General features: G+C 40.2%; 1 protein-coding gene across 1 annotated transcript in view; it reads left to right on the forward strand.

Annotated features, from left to right (window-relative positions):
- The first annotated feature begins 3,491 nt into the window (after positions 1-3,491).
- sun1b (Sad1 and UNC84 domain containing 1b) overlaps positions 3,492-20,084 on the forward strand; it is a 67,899-nt gene continuing 51,306 nt past the window's right edge. The window contains exons 1-2 of the mRNA XM_072559838.1: positions 3,492-3,732; positions 15,209-15,299. Of these exons, the coding sequence (XP_072415939.1) occupies positions 3,729-3,732; positions 15,209-15,299 (95 nt within the window). The 5' untranslated portion in view covers positions 3,492-3,728. The remainder of the gene's footprint in view (positions 3,733-15,208; positions 15,300-20,084) is intronic.

Here is a 20,084-nt window from a genome sequence, read left to right on the forward strand (position 1 = left end):
ACTTTCAATCCTAAGTGCCTCTGTTGCCATTAGAAGCGGGTGCGCCAAAGTGAAAATATATGGTGCTTCATTTTTTTGAGCATTGTGACATTGAATTGGCAGATATCCTGATGTTGCGCTCTGTTAGTTTGTGATGCTAGTACCTGGTGAACCACTGTGACCAGCTATTGACTTGCCTAGAGAGTGTATCAAAATTGGCATTGGTTCTACGTGATGATAGCAACAGCTTTGCATGCAGTTGAGGTTCCAAACAGCATGCTTTTTTTCCCAAAACAGCAGCAGAACTTGCTGATTTCCCACTGACTCATACTGGCTGAGTAGTCCTTTGAGCATTTTCTTGAAGTGTTGGCTCTGTTATGGGCAGTATACAAAACTGACCACTGTATGTGGTCATTTTCAACTGCTTGACAATGCTTTTTTTAAAAAAATGCTTTATTCATACATTATTGGAACTTTACAAGACAGTTTACAGAAAGGACAATAAAACTGTCACTTGAATATTTGCATCCTTTAATTTCTTGATTGAAATACAAAAATTGGACCATACGCTTACTATGAAGAACAATTGGTTAGAACTGATGCATATTACAAGGGGTTCTGTAAGCAAACTGAACCATGGTATGTCATGGCAGAAGTTCTCAAAGGTCCCACTCATTATCAATGTTGGTTGGTGCCAGAGTCTGGAGACACCAGATCCATTGCAGCTGAGTATGCCTTGATTTTCACTCAACCAGTAATGAGTTCCTTTCCATGAGAGATGGCTAGATAACAGGGGCCTTAGTTGGCTTTCTTTTAATGTGGGCATTAAGGTTGATTGTAGTGCTTGTACTACAGATTGAGTGAAATCAGCTAAGTTTGGTCATTGAGCTGTGACTGATTTGGCTTGGTTTGGCTCAGCTTGCTTATGGATAAATTGACCCAAACTCCTAAAAGATGGGGAGCCTTGTCATTCTTTGGTGAGAGTCACTCAAGACAGCAAAGCATAAAGCAAGAATGGAAAGTAGCATTAATGTACAATTGAAAAATGCAAAAAAATTTATAGAATATATTTCATTCAAAGCCTTTTTTTGTAATCTGTAGAGATGAATTGAATGATCTTGAATTTTTTCTTAAAACCTGATCTTTACATTTATTTTGAAGTCAGTGATTTAACCTACTAATAAGCAGTCTTTAATGTCGTTACTGCACACACATTATACTTAGAAAATTGAATCTCTTCATTTTGAGATGAGTCTTTATTACTTTTGCTTTTAAATCTGAAAGTTAGGTAGTTGGAGTGTTGTTTTGTTTGTGCCTACATTACTACTGCAGTTTAGTGTTATAAAAATCTGACCTGTGGCAGCGTCAGTTCTTTGTGGGGAAAACAAGGGAAAAGCTATAAACCAAATAAATTTAACCTGCGAGTTAGAATCTAAGTTGAACATCACTGGAAATTTAGAAAATGTTTGATTTTATGCAGAGATCTGCTCAGTTCATGCTTTCCTGGTGGTAGAAGTTTGGTATGTTTAACATTTTCCACTGTCTTTAAACTTCTAAAACTATGCTTTTGATCATGCTATTTCAGTTCTTCTAACTCTGTGGCTTATTGTCCTTAGATTTTTATTCCTGCCTCAACTCCATAAAGCATTTTTGGGATACTTCCAATGTTGAAGATACTATATAAATGCAAGCTAATGTCGGTTTGATTTGGTATTTGCAACTTTTGTACATAGACAAATCCTAAGGGTTATTGATAGCTTCACACTTTTTATTGAACAGTATATATTTTGAAGTTGTAAATGTTGTTGTGACAATGAATATAATGGTACATTTGTTGTATGTTCGTGACAATGCCGCAACCATTTCAAAGTTTAAGGAAAAACAAACTTCATCTTACAAGGCAAAGGAGGAAAGTAGGCCAATCAGTCCATTAAGCCTGTTACGCCATTCAATGAAATTATGGCTCAGCAGATAATCCTCAACTTTCTTTTCCGTATTGATTTAAAAATCTGACTTCCTTGACCCTGAATATTCTTAAAAACCCCAGCCTTGACACGTCCCTGCACCGAGTCATCCACTGTTAGAATAAACTTCACATGTCTGAAATGGGTGAAGCTTTACTCTGAAAATATGCCCTCTGGTCCTACACTCTCCCACAAGGAAGCAACCTCTCATCTAGCTGGTCACTCCTCCAAGATATGTATCAATGAGGTCTCTTTTCATTGTTCTACATTTCAACGAGTACAGGTCTAATGTCTAACTCCTCAAGACAATCCCTTCATACTCTGAATCAGTCTCGTGAGTTATTTGTGGTCTGTCTAATGTCTTCAGGGGATTTAGTAAGATGTCCCAATTTTAATATTCTGTTTCACTTGCTGTCTGATTGGAACCTATGTTTCTTTAAGTACATTGTATATTGTAAACAGACTTTTACTAAGTTAAAAACCACACAACACCAGGTTATAGCCCTACAGGTGTATTTGTAAGGACTAGCTGTTGGAGTGCCACTCCCCCTTCAGGTGGTTGTGGAGTAGGACCATAAGACAAATTACAGCAACAGGTTAATGTCATGCAAGTTAAATGAAAAAATCTCCATTGTTAAGTCTTTCGTCTTTTAGAATGGGTTACAGGTTTCAGTTCATTAATATGTAAGTCCCAGAATTCCTGAATTCCTGAATTTATCTTGTGAATGTGACTTAAAAGGAGTTCTGGGATTTATATATTAATGAACCGAAACCTTTAACCCATTCTAAAAGATGAAAGAGTCAACAATCTAGATTTGTTCAATATATCATTTTGCTTGCATGACAGTGTAATGCTTTGCTATAATTTGTCTCTTATGGTCCTACTCCACAACCACCCAAAGAAGGAGTGACGCTCTGAAAGCTAATGCTTTCAAATAAACCTGTTGGACTATAACCAGGTGTTGTGATTTTTCAGCTTTCTCCACCCCAGTCCAACATTGGCTCCTCCACATCACGGCTACAATATACCAACTTGTGGAATGTCTTGTAGTTACCTGATCCTAACTGCCCCCAAAGTGTCATAACAGGTTGGAGCGAGTTGATTAAAACAAAACATGCAAATTCAGCTATTCAACAAAGTGATATTAATGTAGGAAGTCATTCTGACTAACTTCAGTTAAAATTAAATTACCCCTTGTCCAGCTCTACAGTTCTCGAGCTTTTGAGCTCAGCGCAAATGCATAATCCATAAATGTAATTGGTATGTTTGGCAGAGGGGTATTAATTCTCTCAGCTTTGACTAGTGTATAACAGTTTAAATGGTTAACATTCTCAATGCAGCACGCACGAGACTCCTGCTCCTGCTTTTCCTTCTCTCCCTTTCTTTCCTTTTGATTGAGATCAGTTTACTGCAATAGGTTGGAATCTGGAAGCGTGAGCTGCCTTCATGGTTGGCTGAATTGAAGCTGCAGTGGCCAATAGTTTCAAAGGTTATTCTTGACTGGCAGCATTACTTGTTAGTAGGTGGACCGGATTCGTAATCCTTCATGCTTTGTGGAAACGGGAGGCCATTTTGGAATACTGTTGTTGACTGAGAAATACGTCGGCAAGTTGTAAACTTTGCCTGCCATCAGCCAGCATTAATCGTTTTAAATTGGGGAATGCAGGAGTGTGTTAAATGAAAGGCACTAGTGTGTCTAAAGATGTAAAGTAGAAGAGGGAATGTAGACTGCCTTGATGGATTTACATTAGGGAGATTATACTGACTAATTTCACGAAAGCTGCATGGGCAAGTCATTTTGAAAACTGACCTATCGTTTACGTTGTGTTTAGATAATTTTATACCCAGAAGTCAATAAATTACTAATACGGCTTGTAATTTGCTTGTGCTGTAGGCCTAAACTGTGTGTGCGTAGCGTTTGTCGTAAACAAATTTACTTGCTATACTTTTCTGTTAATGTTTAGCTACAGTATAGTATTTGTTACACATGGTTAGGTTTTTCACTGCCTGTGATTGTACTGTGTTCAGCCTGTTTAACCTGCTTTTATTAAACATAACGATTGACTTCACTAGATGAATTGAATGAAAATGGAGTTAAAACATACGGTTAATTTTGTGTATCTGGCTACAGAAACATTGAAATATTGTTCAACCTATGTAAAACAGGAACTGGAATCTTCAGACAATTCATGGAGCTTGAGAATGTGGTGAACGATGCTGCCTTGGATTACAGCAGTAAAGACCATTTTAAACTTGTGTAATTGCCCGTTTAGTTAGGGTAATTAGATGAATTTTTAAGATGTTTTTGGACTACATGTTAATATCACTTAAGGATAACAGTGCACTTTTTTTTATTGACTTCAACACATTGTTTCTGAAATGAGGCACAATAATGGCTTGTTTATCTCTGTTACAAATCTAAGTTTGTTTTTGCCATTTGCTTCAGCACTAAACATGAGAAGCATTCGAATGAGCTAACATGTCAATTGTTGCAGTCTGTAAATAAGTACCAACAGTTTCAGCTTTCCTGTTCAGTGATTGTAAATAGTGTTGGGATTTGATCATGTGCTGAGACTTTGGTTAAAAATCACACACCAGGTTATAGTCCAACAGGTTTAATTGGAAGCTATAACCTGGTGTTGTGTGATTTTTAACTTTGTACACCCCAGTCCAACACTGGCATCTCCAAATCATGAGACGTTGGTGATAGTGATGGCAGAGAATAGATTTTAGACTGCCATTGAGACAAATTTTGAGGTACTGAAGAGTATTGGTATTATCCATTTGAACATGTTGAAAACATTGACTACTGGAGGTGCTGATGGTCATTTTATTGGTAGGATGAATGTTGTAAATAACTTTAAGTCTTTAAAGGCAATGCAGCTGAACTCTGAAAATTGCCAAACATAAACATCATTCTTTTGAAGTTTGCATTGCATAGATCAGGTCATTAAGAAGGCATTTAACAAGCTTACCTTCATCGTTCAAACCTTTTGAGAATAGGAGTTTGGCTGTTATATTGAGGTTGTGGAGGATGTTAGTGAGGCACCTCTGGAGTACCCAGTTTTGGTCTCACTGCTACAGGAAAGATATTATCCAGCTGGAGAGGGTTCAGAATAGATTTATCAGAATGTTGCCAAAAATGGAGGCTGAGTTACAAGGAGAGGTTTTAGGCTGAGGTGTTTTTTGCTGGAGTGTAGGGGGTTGGGTTTAGAAGTTTATAAAATCATGAGGGCTATAGATAAGGTGAATGGCATGTGACCTTTCCCCAAGGTAGGGGCTTTCAAGACAATGTGACATTTTTAAGGTGAGATGAGAGAAAAAGACGAGGGGTAACTTCTTTTTAGCACAGGTGGGTTAGTGTGTTGAATGAACTTCCAACAGAACTGTTAGACATGTACAGTTACAATGTTTCAAAGACATTTGGATAAGCTGATGAATTAGAAATGTGTGGGGGGATATGGGCCAAGTGCAGGCAGCTGGGATTAATTTAGTTTGGAATTATGGTTGGCATGGACTAGTTGGACAGAGCGGTCCGTTTCTATGCTGTATGACATTCTACAATAATTGTATATCCATGCTGTGCCCAATGAAAGTGGATGAATTTTTGGATTTAATCGATTGCAACTGGGTGTCTGTTTTGATCGTCTACTGAGCTATTAAAAGCACAGGTGGCATATTTAGTACTGACGGTCACTCTCTGAGAAAGAGGTGAGATACCTTGAAAAGTTTCCATACTACAGAAGAGATGATGCTGAATGTCTTAAAACATAAATCCTGATCAGGTGAACCCTAGAACTTTGTGGGAAACTCGGGCAGGGATTGGGCTCCTTGCTGAGGTGTTTGTATCATTGATAGCTGCGGGTTAGGTGCCAGAAGACTGGAGGTTGGCTGACATAGTGCCATGATTTAAGATGGTTAGGAAAAGTCAGGGAACTACACACCAGTGAACTTGACATCAGTGGTGGGCAAGTTGATCAAGGGAATTCTGAGGAACAGGATTTACATGTATTTGGAGAAGCAAGGACTGATGACAGTCATAGCATCATAGAGGTGTACAGGATGGGAACAGACCCTTCAGTCCAACTCTTCCATGCCAACCAGATATCCAAAATAAATCTAGTCCCATTTGGGGCCATAGCCGTCTAAACCCTTCCTACCACCTTGATGCCTTTTTAAATGTTGTAATTGTACCAGCTTTCTCCACTTCCTCTGGCAGCTCATTCCATGTACACAGTATCCTCTGAAAAAGTTACCCCTTAGGTTCCTTTTAAGTCTTCCCCCTCTCACCTTAAACCTATGCCCTTAAGTTTTGGACTCGCCCACCCCAGGGAAAAAGACCTTGTCTATTTACCCTATCCATGTCCATCATGAATCTCACCCCTCAGCCTCAGACGCCCCAACTATGGTGTACCTCTATATTACTCAATCCTTCAAACCCTGGCAATATTCTAGTAAATCTTTTTTGATCTCTTTCCAAGTTGAACAAATCCTTCCTAGAGCAGCAAGACTAGAATTGTGCACAGTATTCCAAACGGATAGTCAGCATGTTTTGTGTGGGGGAAATAGTGTCTCACTAACTTGAATTTTTTTTAAGATGTGATGAAGAGGATTGAAAGCAGAATGGTGGGCGCTATCTACATGGACTTCAGTAAGGCATTTCACAAGGTTCTGCATGGTAGACTGGTTAAAGGTTAATTACATGGAATGCAGGGTCAGCCAGCCACTTGGATACAAAATTGGCTCCAGGGTAGGCAGAGTGTGGAAGTGGAATGTTGCTTGTCGGTCTGGAGACTGTGACCAATGGTGTGCCATGAGGATAGGTGCTGGGTCCACTGCTTTGTCGTTCATATAAATGATTTTGGATGTGAATGTAGGAGGTCTAATTGCTGTAGTGGACAGCCAAGAAAGTTAGCTCAGTAAAACAGTGGGGTGAGGAACAGCACCTGGAGTTTAATCGAAATGAATTTGAGGTGCTATGTTTTGGTAGGGGAACTCAGGATAGGACTTAATGGCAATGTCCTGGGGGTGCGTTAGCATGCAAAGAGACCTTGGAGTGCAACTTCTTTGTTCCTTGGACGTGGAGTCACAGACAAGGTAATGAAGAAGGTGCTCGGTCTGCTTACCTTTATTGGTCAGCGCGTTGATTATCGGAGTTGGGACATTGGTGAGGCCAGTTTTGGAATGCTGCATGCAATTCTGGTCTCCCTGCTATAGGAAGGATAATGTGAAACTTGATAAGATTTATGAGGATGTTACCAGGATTGGAGGGATTGAGCTATAGGGAGAGGCTGAATAGGCTGGAGAATTGGAGAGCGAGGGGTCACCTTGAGGTTTATAAACTTGAGGGGCATGGATAGGGTAAAGAGACGACAAGGTCTTTTCCCCAGGTATGGGGGAATTCAAAACTAGAGGGTATAGGTTTAAGGTGAGAGAAGAAAGATTTGAGGGGCCTAAGGGGCGACTTTTTAACAAAGGATAGTATGTGTATGGAATGAGCTGCCAGAGGAAGTGGTGGAGGCTTGTACAATTGCAACATTTCAAAGACATCTGGATGGGTACATGAATAGGAAGGGTTTGGCCAGCTATGGGCTAAGTGCTAGCAAATGGGGCTAGATTAATTGAGGTTATTTGGGCAGCTTGAATGAGTTGAACCAAAGATTCTGTTTCCATGCTGTACCTCTGTCTGTCTCTGGTCCCTGTTAAAAATGACTCCCTCCGAAGCTCATACTTCATCAAAAAACCATCGGCAGAGGCTGGGACTCTGATTCTGTCTACATACCATTTGTACGATCTGATACTTCATGTTTTACATTGTTCTCGGATTGCCAGACTTTGCAAGTTGTTCTGGAATCAAATCTCTCATATCAGAAATAGGCAACAATTAAACAGATTTTTATTTTCCTTCAAGCTTTTGCTCTGAAAAATATTTTACTGTAGGCTATTTCATAGTCGAGCATCACAGATGAGTGATGACACAAGTATGTCAATTGGAAAGTCAACACAAAGATGCATGAAGTCAGGATGCATATGCCAGTCAACCATAGGCAGGTATTTTGGGGCTGGACACAGATTGGAGGACATGTGATGAAACCACTTGGACTTCATTTCAAGGACTGATGACGCAAAGATGCTGAAAATGGCCCATTTTAAAAACAATTCCTTCCTTCTACTTGTGTAAAACAAATGTGCCTGTTATTAAAAGAAAATAACTGAAAACTGCTGACAAATTGCACAGTTGACAATAAGGTATGGCACTTTTTGGCCACATGACAATTCCTCATCCCATTTGAATTGCTGTACAAGGGCCTTCTCCAACTTGGAAGCAAATTAAAGTAGGAATACAGAATATCGGCAATAACGTTATGGTTGCATGTCGTAATTAATGCCTTTTAATATCCTATTACTTGTAATGATCAATTCTTTACTGTCAATTATTTCAGTTGGACTGGATAATTTGAGTCTGCACCTAAATAGGATTTCTGTGCTCCACTGGTAAATCTGAAATAGGGAGGTAGGAGAAACAAGCACATAGTTCAGGATTCTGAATGTGTTGCTTAGAATTCCTTCATCTCTGAAGGAAAAGGAAAGACTTAATTTTCTGGCCATTTGACACACAGGGAGCATGACATTAAATAAACCAAACACTTCCTCCTAGTTGATTAAACTAAACCTGTCATGTTTATGTACATTTCAGGGAACAGCTTTCAGCACTGATGGTCTGTGCCTGATGTACTTTAAACTGAAGTTTCAACTAATGTTGAAATTTAGCTTGTTGAAGAGGTTTTTGATTTTTTTTTTAGCACTTGGAAAAACTTAATTCTAATTAATCCTTGTTGAGTGGCACATATTGCTTTTCTTGTGGTGAAAGTTGCTTGAAGATGCAAGTTTTGTCTTAGTATTAAGCACAATTTAACATATGAAGTGTTAAACCTGTTCAGCTGTGGACTGGCTGTGATGTTTTCTGTTCAGCCTAATGCATGTAGCTCAAATGATAGTTGGTATTTTTTTTGAATCTGACATTGAAGTAGAAGCAGTAACTGACAGTTGGGTTTTGTTAAAGTAATGGGGAATTGTAATAAATATATAATTTGAGCGTAAGCAATCCTGCCCATTGAAATCACGTGATGCCCTGGAGGCTCGCGTTACAGCAATGTTTTGTTTGGGTGTGTCTGATTTAAAAGCACCTCAGACGGTCGCTTTCTGCCGAAGTTTGTTCTGCAAAATGGATTTGAGTCTTTTGATTTGATGAGAATGATGCATGTAACGTGAAATAGTGCCTTTTAAAATTGCATCCAGGATGGAAAGCAAAATGGTGTATATTATTTGGAGAATTATTTTCTATCAGATGCAGTTGCATTTTATAAAAACTGATAGTTTGACACTGTTGGGGATAGATAGCATGTTGTAAGTTAGACCTAGGACTTAGCTGAAAATGTGTTGCTGGAAAAGCGCAGCAGGTCAGGCAGCATCCAAGAAGCAGGAGAATCGACGTTTCGGGCATAAGCCCTTCAGGAATTCTTCAATTCCTGAAGAAGGGCTAATGCCCGAAATGTTGATTCTCCTGTTCCTTGGATGCTGCCTGACCTGCACTTTTCCAGCAACACATTTTCAGCTCTGATCTCCAGCATCTGCAGTCCTCACTTTCTCCTTGCAGACCTAGGACTTAGTCCTCCAGTTCAGAGGCATGAGAAGATTTTTACTCTTTTGTAATGCATGACTTCAGGAAATGCAGCATCCAAGCCCAAAAGCACGCAAGAGCACAGGCAGAAGGTGGTATTCTATAACAATACAGTTTTTCCACACTCTTTTTGAGTCCAAGGCCATTCCTTTGCATGCTTACCCCAAACACTGAACAGTTCTAATCAGAAATGTAGTTTTGACTTAAGATCACCGCAGTGCAGAAAGAGGCCATTGGGCCTGTCAAGTCAGTACCAACCCTTGAAGATTATCCCACCCAAATGCAGCCCCTTGCCCTATCCCTGTTTTGTGTCCTCAATACATTGAAGTTTTTCCTTATTTCCCTACCAGATTAAACGATTGGGCCTCTTGAGTACTGATGGTATCTTCCCTACATTGACCAAATACAGTCAAAGAGATGTGCAGCACAGAAACAGATACTTCGGTCCAACTCATCCATGCAGACTAGATATCCTAACCTAATCTAGTCCCATTTGCCAGCACCTGGCCCATATCCCTTTAACCCTTCCTATTCATATACTCATCCAGATATCTTTCAAATGTTGTAGTTGTATCAGCCTCCCACTTCCTCTGGCAGCTCATTCCATACATGCACCACCCTCGATGAAAAGGTTGCCCCTTAGATCTCTTAAGTCTTTCCCCAAATCTATGCCCTCTAGTTCAGGGCTCTCCTGGCCCAGGGAAAATACCTTATTTACCCTATCTATGCTCCTCCTGTTATAAACCTCTACAAGGTCCCCCCTCAGCCTCTGACACTCCAGGGAAAACAGCCTCAGCCCATTGAACCTCTCCCAATAACTCAAATCCTCCAACCCTGGTGACACTCTTGTGATTCTTTGCTGAACTCTTTCAAGTTTCGCAACATCCTTCCAATAGGAAGAAGCACGGAATTGTTCAAAGAATGGCCTAACCATTGTCCTGTACAGCTACAACATGACCTCCCAACTCCTGTACCCAATACTCTGACCAACAAAGGAAAGCATACCAAGCACTTTCACTATCCTATCTACCTGTGACTCTATATTTTCAAGGAACTATGAACCTGCACTCCAAGGTCTCTCTCTTCAGCAACACTCCCCAGGACATTTAACATTAACTGTATAATTCCTGCTTTGATTTGCTTTTCCAAAGTGCAGCACCTCGCGTTTAACTAACTTAAAATCCGTCTGTCACTCCTCATCCCATTGACCCATCTGATCAAGGTTCCAATTTACTCTGAGGTAACTTTCTTCACTGTCCCGTACACCACCAATTTTGGTGTCGTCTGCGAACTTAGTAACTATACATCCAGTGTTCACATTCCAAATACTTGTGTAAATGACTATAAGTAGTGGACCCAGCACCGATCTTTGTGGCACGCCACTGGTCACAGGCCTCTAGTCTGAAAAGTGACCCTCCATAATCACCCTCTGTCTTCTCCCTTCAAGCCAGTTCTGTTTCTGAGTGGCTGGTTCTCCCTGTATTCCATGAGATCTAACCGTGCTGCCCAGTTTCCCATGAGGAACCTTGTCGAGCGCCTTACTGAAGTCCATGTAGATCCTGTCTACTGCTCTGCCCTCGTCAATCCTCTTTGTTACTACTTAAAAAACTCAATCAAGTTCATCAGACATGATTTCCGACGCACAGCCATGTTGATTATCCCTAATCAGTCCTTGCTTTTCTAAATACATGTAAATCCTGTCCCTCAGGATTCCCTCCAACAACTTGCCCACCACAGATGTCAGGCTTACTAGTCTATAGTTCCCTGGCTTGTCCTTATCACTGTTCTTAAACAATGGCACCACGTTAGCCAACCTCCAGTCTTCCGACACCCCTCCTGTGACTATCGATGATACAAAGAGGCCCAGCAATCACTCCCCAAGCTTCCCATTGGGTTCTAGGGTACACCTGATCAGGTCCTGGGGATTTATCCACCTTTTACCCGTTTCAAGAAATCCAGCACTTCCTCCTCTGTAATCTGGACATTTTGCAAGCTATCACCATCTATTTCCCTACAGTCTATATTTTCCATGTCCTCCACCCAGTCTGTCTGCAAAGTTAAAATCCCCTATCATAACCACAATTATTCTTACAGATAACTGAAATCTCCTTACAAATTTGTTTCTCAATTTCCCTCTGACTATTAGGGGATCTATAACACAATCCCAATAAGATGATCATCCATTTCTTATTTCTTAGTTTCTCAGTTGGGCAAGTTGTTGGAGGGTATCCTGAGGGACAGGATGTACATGTATTTGGAAGGGCAAGGAGTGATGAGGGATAGTCAGCATGGCTTTGTGCATTGGAAATCATGTCTCTCAAACTTGATTGAGTTTTTTGAAGAAGTAACAAAGAGGATTGAGGGCACAGTGGTGGATGTGATCTATATGGACTTCCCCGTGGGAGACTGGTTAGCAAGGTTGTATTTCATGGAATACAGGGAGAACTAGCCATTTGGATACAGAACTGGCTTAGAGGTAGAAGACAGAGGGTGGTGGTGGAGGGTTGTTTTTCACACTGGAGGCCTGTGACCAGTGGAGTGCTGCAAGGATTGGTGCTGTGTCCCCTACTTTTTGTCATTTACATTAATGATTTGGATGTGAGCATAAGAGGTACAGTTAGTAAGTTTGCAGATGACACCATAATTGGAAGTGTAGTGGACAGTGAAAATGGTTATCACAGATTACAAGGGAATCTTGATCAGATGGGCCAATGGGCTGAGAAGTCGCAAATGGAGTTTAATTTATGTGAAGTGCTGTATTTTGGGAAAGCAAATCTTAGCAGGACTTATACATTTAATGGTAAGGTCTGAGGGAGTGTTGCTGAACAAAGATCTCGGAATGCAGGTTTATAGCTCCTTGAAAGTGGAGTCACAGGTAGATAAGATAGTGAAGAAGGCATTTGGTATGCTTTTCTTTATTGGTCAGAATATGGAGTACAGGAGTTGGGAGGTCATATTGCGGCTGTACAGGACATTGGTTAGGCCACTGTTGGAATATTGCGTGCACTTCTGGTCTCCTGCCTATTGGAAAGATGCTCTGAAACTTGAAAGGGTTCAGAAAAGATTTACAAGGATGTTGCCAGGGTTGGAGGATTTGAGCTATAGGCAGCGTTTGAATAGGCTGGTGCTGTTTTCCCTGGAGTGTCGGATGCTGAGGGGTGACCTTTATAGAGGTTTACAAAATCATGAGGGGCTTGGATCAGATAAATAGACAAAGTCTTTTCCCTGGGGTGGGGGACTCCAGAATTCGAGGGATAGGTTTAGGGTGAGAGAGGAAAGATATGAGACCTAAGGGGCAACATTTACATGCCGAGGGTGGTACGTGGATGGAATGAGCTGCTAGAGGAAGTGGTGGAGGTTGGTACAGTTGCAACATTTAAAAGGCATCTGGAAGGTTATATGAATAGGAGGGGTTTGGAGGAATATGGGCCAGGTGCTGGCAGGTGGAACTAGATTGGATTGGGATATCTGGTCGGCATGAACGAGTTGGATCAAAAGGTCAGTTTTCATGCTGTACATCTCTCTGACTCTAAACATGAAGCTGCCAGTCCTGTCCATCCCTGAGCCAAGTTTCTATAATTGCTTTGATTTCCCAGTCCCATGTTCCTCACCATGGCCGGAGTTTATCTGCCTTTCCTGTTTTGGGCCTCTTGCATTAAAGTAAATGCAGTTTAATTTATCAGTCCGACCTTGTTCCCTGCTTTGTACCTGCCTACCCTGACTGTTTTGATTTGCTGCTTTTCCCGAGTGTACCAGTCTCAGATTGATCTCTTTGCTCACTACTTACCTGCTACTTTGCCCCTCTCCCAGCTCCTCTCCACTTGCCAGTTGAAGTCCTCCTGAGCAAGTTGTGCAAATGTCCCTGCCAGTACATTAATCCCGTTCCAATTCAGATGCAATATATATCCTTTTTGTACAGGTCATTTTTAATCCAGAAGAGATTCCAATGATCTAAAAATGTGAACCCTTCTCCCCTGTCTACAGACCCAGAAAATAAGCTTTTTGTTCTAAAAAGTAGTGCTCCAGGCTAAGTTAGTACATGTGGTTATATTTTTAAAGTTTAATTGAGACCAATCTCACTAAAACATTATCGAGAAAGAACCCGTTTTACTCAAACTGTAGACTTACAGCAAGGTTACACTTAAAAGCTATGCATTTATCTGTTGCCGTGTGAGCTCCTCCACACAAGTTCAGCTGTGAATTTCTTTGTTAATTTTTCCTTGACGCACTGCGATGTTCAGGATTGCATGAATTCTGACAGCAAAGGTAGTAACTGTGCAGATACATTGCTGTATCAGTAAGCAGTCTAGGTTTCTTTTCTCTCCCTTGGTGACCATGTTGTTGCCCTTTGTCTGTTGTCGTCCTTTTAAAAGTGCTATTACTTTGATCTTTTTTCCCCAAAGTTTCAAAACAAAGCAACAGTATAAAACATTAATTACTGCTCCTGGCGTTTGAGGAAATCGCCTCCAACACCTAAAATACCTCCAAAAGGGCCAGCTCTAAGACCCACAATTTTTGCCCATTCTCCATTGTTTCAAAGGTCATTTTAGGAACTGCACTTGAAATACTTCTATCCAGGGCCATGTGCCACTTAAAGTGGGCATATTGTGAAAGATAAATAAACTGCTTCATATAACCTCATGCAAACTGTAGCATAAATTTGTTTGGACCTCCCTGCATACCTCTTTTAAATCCTGATTTTGCTGAAGGAATAGATGCTAGAACTGCAGAAATAATTTTCCTTTTTAAGTAACCATTTCTTTGGGGCTACAGAACCAGAAGGTCTGACATAGCTGTGAGTATAAAAACAATAATGCTATTAACCTGAAAAGGTGTCTGCTGGCCCTTTTTCCGGTAATGGTGATGAGGTGTCTGAGATGCTTTCACCACAAATGAGTTTTAAGGCTGATACGAGATGGGAATCATGAGATTAAGCCACCATTACTGGAGGCTTGATTATAATCTTCCCAGCAATCATCAGTTTTAAATCTACTTCCTTTCAAATCATATTGGTTATCTTAAATTTAGAATTTGAAAGATTCTTGTGAAGCTTTGGGTTCGCAATAACCACTTAAATGATCTTTCGGCTATCTTGTGTCAAAGTTTTTATTTGCATTAGTAAAACCAAATATTACTCAAGTTGAAAGCAGAATTTTGATGGACATAAATCCTGAGTTTGGCATTCCCTACTAGATAGTCTAGCCCATGGGCTTCAATTGAACAAAAGCTGATGCAGGTAAAATGTGGGCTTTACTGATATAGAATATGCTTCACACTACAGGTACTGAGCTGAAGTTGTCAAGATTTCCAGTATCTTAATATTTTAGTTGGTGTTCTTGGATCAAAAGATGTAAAATGCTTTTCAATCTTTGATTCATCCAGACTATTATATCCGCACAGGTACTCCAAGAATATTGGCAAAATGAGTACCTTTAATAATTTTAACCGGAGCATTTTAACCTTGTTTTCTTGTCTCAGGTAAACTGGTTGAACACAGGTGGATTTTTATTCTGTAAAAATGTAAACTGTACTTGGTCTTGTATTGTTTGGAGGTATTGCATCATAATATTATTCACCTTGCAGTAGAACAGTTGAGCATGGATTTTTCCCGACTGCACACATACACTCCTCCTCAACATGTGCCAGAGAATACTGGCTATACCTATGCACTCAGGTGAGATTTTCCCAGCTAAAGTGCATGGTGTTTGCTATAACTAGTTTGGAATAATACTTCATCTGACTTGAGTATTGTTATTACAGTTACCACAGATAATGGAACATAGACAATGAGTGAAACACTGACTTGTTTTTGGTGTTTTCAATTAACAAATGTTCTGAATTCTCAATGATAAATATTTGGCCAATAGAAAATCTTTTGTATAATTCTTGTTTTGCAACCTAAAACCTAATCTTGCTGGTCGTCAAAGGACAGCTTCCTAAATCAAACTTGGGATTGTATAGTATGATTGTGTTGAAAATTGGAATTCATTTGGGTAATTGTAAGGCTATTTATTGAACATCTGTTTAATAAAAAAAGTATCTGAATGTGAATTAAAATGAGTTTGTTTTGGAGTGCACTTTAAGCTTATTGCACCATTAACGCTGGCTTTTTCTGCTGTTTTCCTTGCCTGTAAAATCTACTTGTGTTTAAGCTTCTGAACAAGTGCAAGAAAACCATTAAGTGCTTGATTTAATAACTTGAACTGATCTTGTTCAAACTGGATAAAGTCATTAGTCTTGATTATCTTTGTTTCTTCCTGTTCTCTCGCAAACCTCACTTAGCTCTATCTTACTGATTAAATATTGAACTTGTAATTTTCCCCTTTGTGTAACAAAAGCTTGTATATCATTGAATGTGTTGTTTGGCCAGGTTTCTCTTGATTTTTGTTAATTTTTTTTATATATGTGCAGGCTTCTGCAAATTATATCAGTAGAAGTGTTGATGTGTGATCTACAGTGTCAGCAATTTTCTTTTGAGATTTTGATATTAGTTAGTTTGTTTATTTTCATTATCATACTGTACTGACCTCCTTTAATCCTTTTTCAAGATCACTTGTCAAGAATTTCAGTAATTGGCATTGTATCTGTAAGGATCCTCTACCCTGATTATCGTATCTTAAACCACCAGTTGTTTGTTCAGTCTGTCCGAACTCTGCATTCATTTGACTTGAGCAATGCAAGTTACGGAATTGGGATGGGTAAGCACATTCAGAAACAGATGCCACAAGTCTGTTAACACAAACACTGCTTTATGTTTCTAGTTGTTGCTTTTGGTAAAGATTGAAGAGACCTGGCAAGACTGTCCCAGTTGTCTTGAGTGCTTGTGGTGTGCATGTTTACAAGAAGATTGCAGCTGTCATTTCTTCTTTAGATTTGTGCTAATGTTGCACCTAACACTGTCAATATTTTAGTGTGAGGAGCATGAAGGCTGGCAGATGCACATCACAAGTGCACGGAGAGTTAATGTGGAAAGCACACTGTGTATTCAGAAAAACCTTTGAGCTGATAATTAGCTTTTGAAATACAGTAATCTGACAGGATAAGAGGTTCCAGCTGGTCAAAGATTTAACAAGGGTCACTTTTCTATTGAGAATTTGAACAGTGAATTGCCTTTTTCCAATTTGTATTGCCATAATCTCAAACTTTGCACAAGGCAGACCAAATTTGAATTTCAAACATTACCCTTTATTCCAATGAAACAGTTTGAAATGATATTTTGGTAAAGCAGAAACAAATTTGACTGTGGGAGGCAAACTAATTTGACCACTTGCAAGTTGTTATTGCAGACTAGTATGGTGGAGAAATGTAATCTTGAAACAAATACATTGTTTGTCCCTTCATTTGAGGATTATGTTCACTTCGTGTCATGTTTTTCTGTTGTCTTCATGTGACTGTTGTCTGATTCTAGACATGAAACCTTCGGGACATGGAACACTGTGTCCAAAAAAGGTATTCTGCTCCAAGGTGTAGGATTGTTTTCTTGCCTTCTGTGCCACCACTTTGCCTCAATATGAAGACTTAGAGCATGATGTAGCTTATTGGACTGGCTGTCCCTTTTTCTTTTGATTATAAGAAGGTCCACTCAATTATTAATGCCCATGTTGCTGTATGTCATGTCTGTAGTGTTTTCTTTGTTCTCCCTGGAACATTAACCATTTGAGAATTGAAGCAGGACCTAACTGAAGCGGAAAAGGAATGTCTTTTGGTTGATGACAGTCTTTAGCCTGTTTTGATTTTCCCTGAGTTTTTCATGTGGCCTGAGGAGCTGGCTTCAACAAAGACAACATTTGTGCTGCCTTATGCACCCCAAAATGCTGGGTTTGCCTTGTGTTGGTATTTCCTGTGAATTGTCCTGATGAGTGTAACATGAAAGATTTTTTCCAAGCAAGCATTTGTTTGGTCTTCCTATTGAAGCTTGCAGATATGGTGCAGGGATTCATGGTAGAATTTCTTTTGGTCGTTGGTGCACAATACAGGACTGTGGTGTTGACAGCTGCTTGGTCTTGTGCTGACACATGGAGGTCTTTGCCACTAAACATTCACTTCTGTCATTTGAGGTAGTGCAGCTCATTGGTGTTGCAGCTCCTTTTCAAAAGTGCCTCTTGGAGTTGTAACTACCAGTGTATGGAAAGTGTTCCACATGTTTGAATGTCTCCTTAAGATATGAGAAGTAGAATATTTGATTGAGTTAATACATGCAGTTTGTTTTGGCAGCAATCAATGTCTGTGTTTCTTATATGCAGAATTGATATTTAATGTCCTGCGAATATAGAACAGATTAGACAATGACTGTTGCTGTCATCTGCATGCTTGTGATCATATATGCTTTTTGTTGAGTAGCTAAATTGATAATCCTGATTTGAAGGTGCTGGTGTTGAACTGGGGTGTACAAAGTTAAAAATCTCTCAACACCAGGTTATAGTCCAACAAGTTTACTTAGAAGCACTAGCTTTCGGAGTGCTGTTTCTTCAGGTGGTTGTGGAATATAAGATCGTAGGACACAGAATTTGTAGCAAAGATTTACTGTGTGATGTTACTGAAATTACATATTGAATCAGACCTGGATTGTTTAAGTTTCTTATCTTTTAGAATGACCATGTTGGTTTCAGTTGTTTCTGGGATTTACATATGAACATTTTTACAGTTACTTTCTCAAGTGAACTTTAACAAGTGCCATGTCGGTCAAGATAGTGCATTGAAGGTGTAAGGTGCCCTGTGTGTGGCTGTCTTTGCCCCAATGTTCAGACTGATTCTCTTTCTAAAAAAGGTTTACAGAATCTTACATGGATTCATGCAGTTTTTGAGCAAAATAAAATGAATAATCTAGGTCTTTTTCAATATAATTTCAGTTGTAATGAATTGTAGCAGGTGACAGCATGGACCGAAATGAAGCTTCACTTGGAAGAAAAAAATAGCAAGACTATTGTTGGTCTGATAAACATCAGCATTCTTCATTTAAATTGGATATTTATTGTACTTTTATCCATCAAAACTAGAACAAGAACTGATATTAGTTAATCCTGCCATTGTTCAGGTAGGATAGGGTACTTTTGTACGAATAGGTGACAAACTTTGAATTAGTCGTAGTTTCATAGAGGATGGAACAGTCCCTTTGTTACAACTTGTCCATGCCAACCCAGACAATTCAATCTGACCTAGATCCATTTGCCAGCATTGGACCCCTCCAAACCCTTCGCATTCATATATCCATCCAGATGCCATTTAAATGCCTCCCTCATTTCCACTGGCAGTTTGTTCTGTACACCAGCCTCTGCATGAAAAAGTTATCCCTCAAACTTCAATCTGGCCCTTGGTTTTGGAACCCACTACCCTGGGAAAGAGACCTTGACTATTTACTCTATTTGCACCCCCTCATGATTTTATAAACCTCTATATGGTCAACCCTCAATCTCTGTTCCAGGGGAAAAAAGCCCCAGCCCATTCAGTTTCTCTCTTCAACTCAAGCCTTCCATTTTCAGCAACATCCTTGTAAATAATCTCTGCACCTTCAAATATAACAAATTTCCTATTGAAGAGCAATCAGAATTATATGCAGTATTCTAAAAGTGGTCTCACCTGTATGTACTTACAGCTGCAACATGACATCCCAACTCAGTTGTGTCCAGTAAAGGAAAGCATACCTGCAACTCCACTTTGAGGGAACTATGAACTTGCACTCCAACATCTTCAGCAACACTCCTGAGGACCTTTACAATTAAGTGTACAAGTCCTGATCTGATTCGCACTACCAAAATGCAGCACATCAAATTTATTTAAATTAAACTGTCACTCCTCAGTTGATTGGTCCATCTGATCAAGGTCCTGTTGTACTCTGATATAATCTTCTTTGTCCACTACACCACCTATTTTGGTGTTAATCTGCAAACTTAATAATCATGCCTCCTATATTCATATCCAAATCATTTATATGAGTGAAAAGCAGTTGACTCACCACTGACACAGTGACACACTGGTCGCAGCTCTCCAGTCCAAAAGAACACCCCTGTCCCACCAACTTTACCTCCGAAAGCCTTGATCCCATGTGTTCTAACATTAGTAACCAGTCTACCCAGTGGAACCTTTTCTGAACAGTTTGCAAAGCCCCCAGGTCCACGCGCCCCCCCCCCCCCCAATGACCCACCATTCCATCCTGGCACCTTCCCCTGTCACCACAGGAATTGCAAAAGCTGCGCTCCCTCACCTACATCCAAGGCCCTAAAGGAGCTTTCCACATCCACCAAAGTTTTACCTGCACATCCACCAATATCATTGTATCTGTTGTTCCCGATGCGGTCTCCTCTACATTGGGGAGTCTGGACGCCTCCTAGCAGAATGCTTTAGGGAACATCTCTGGGACACCCGCACCAATCAACCACCCCGCCCTGCGGCCCAACATTTCAACTCCCCCTCCCACTCAGCAGAGGACATGGAGGTCTTGGGCCGCCTCTGCTGCTGCTCC

Source organism: Chiloscyllium punctatum, chromosome 40 (assembly GCF_047496795.1).
Source record: "Chiloscyllium punctatum isolate Juve2018m chromosome 40, sChiPun1.3, whole genome shotgun sequence".
Lineage (NCBI taxonomy): Eukaryota > Metazoa > Chordata > Chondrichthyes > Orectolobiformes > Hemiscylliidae > Chiloscyllium > Chiloscyllium punctatum.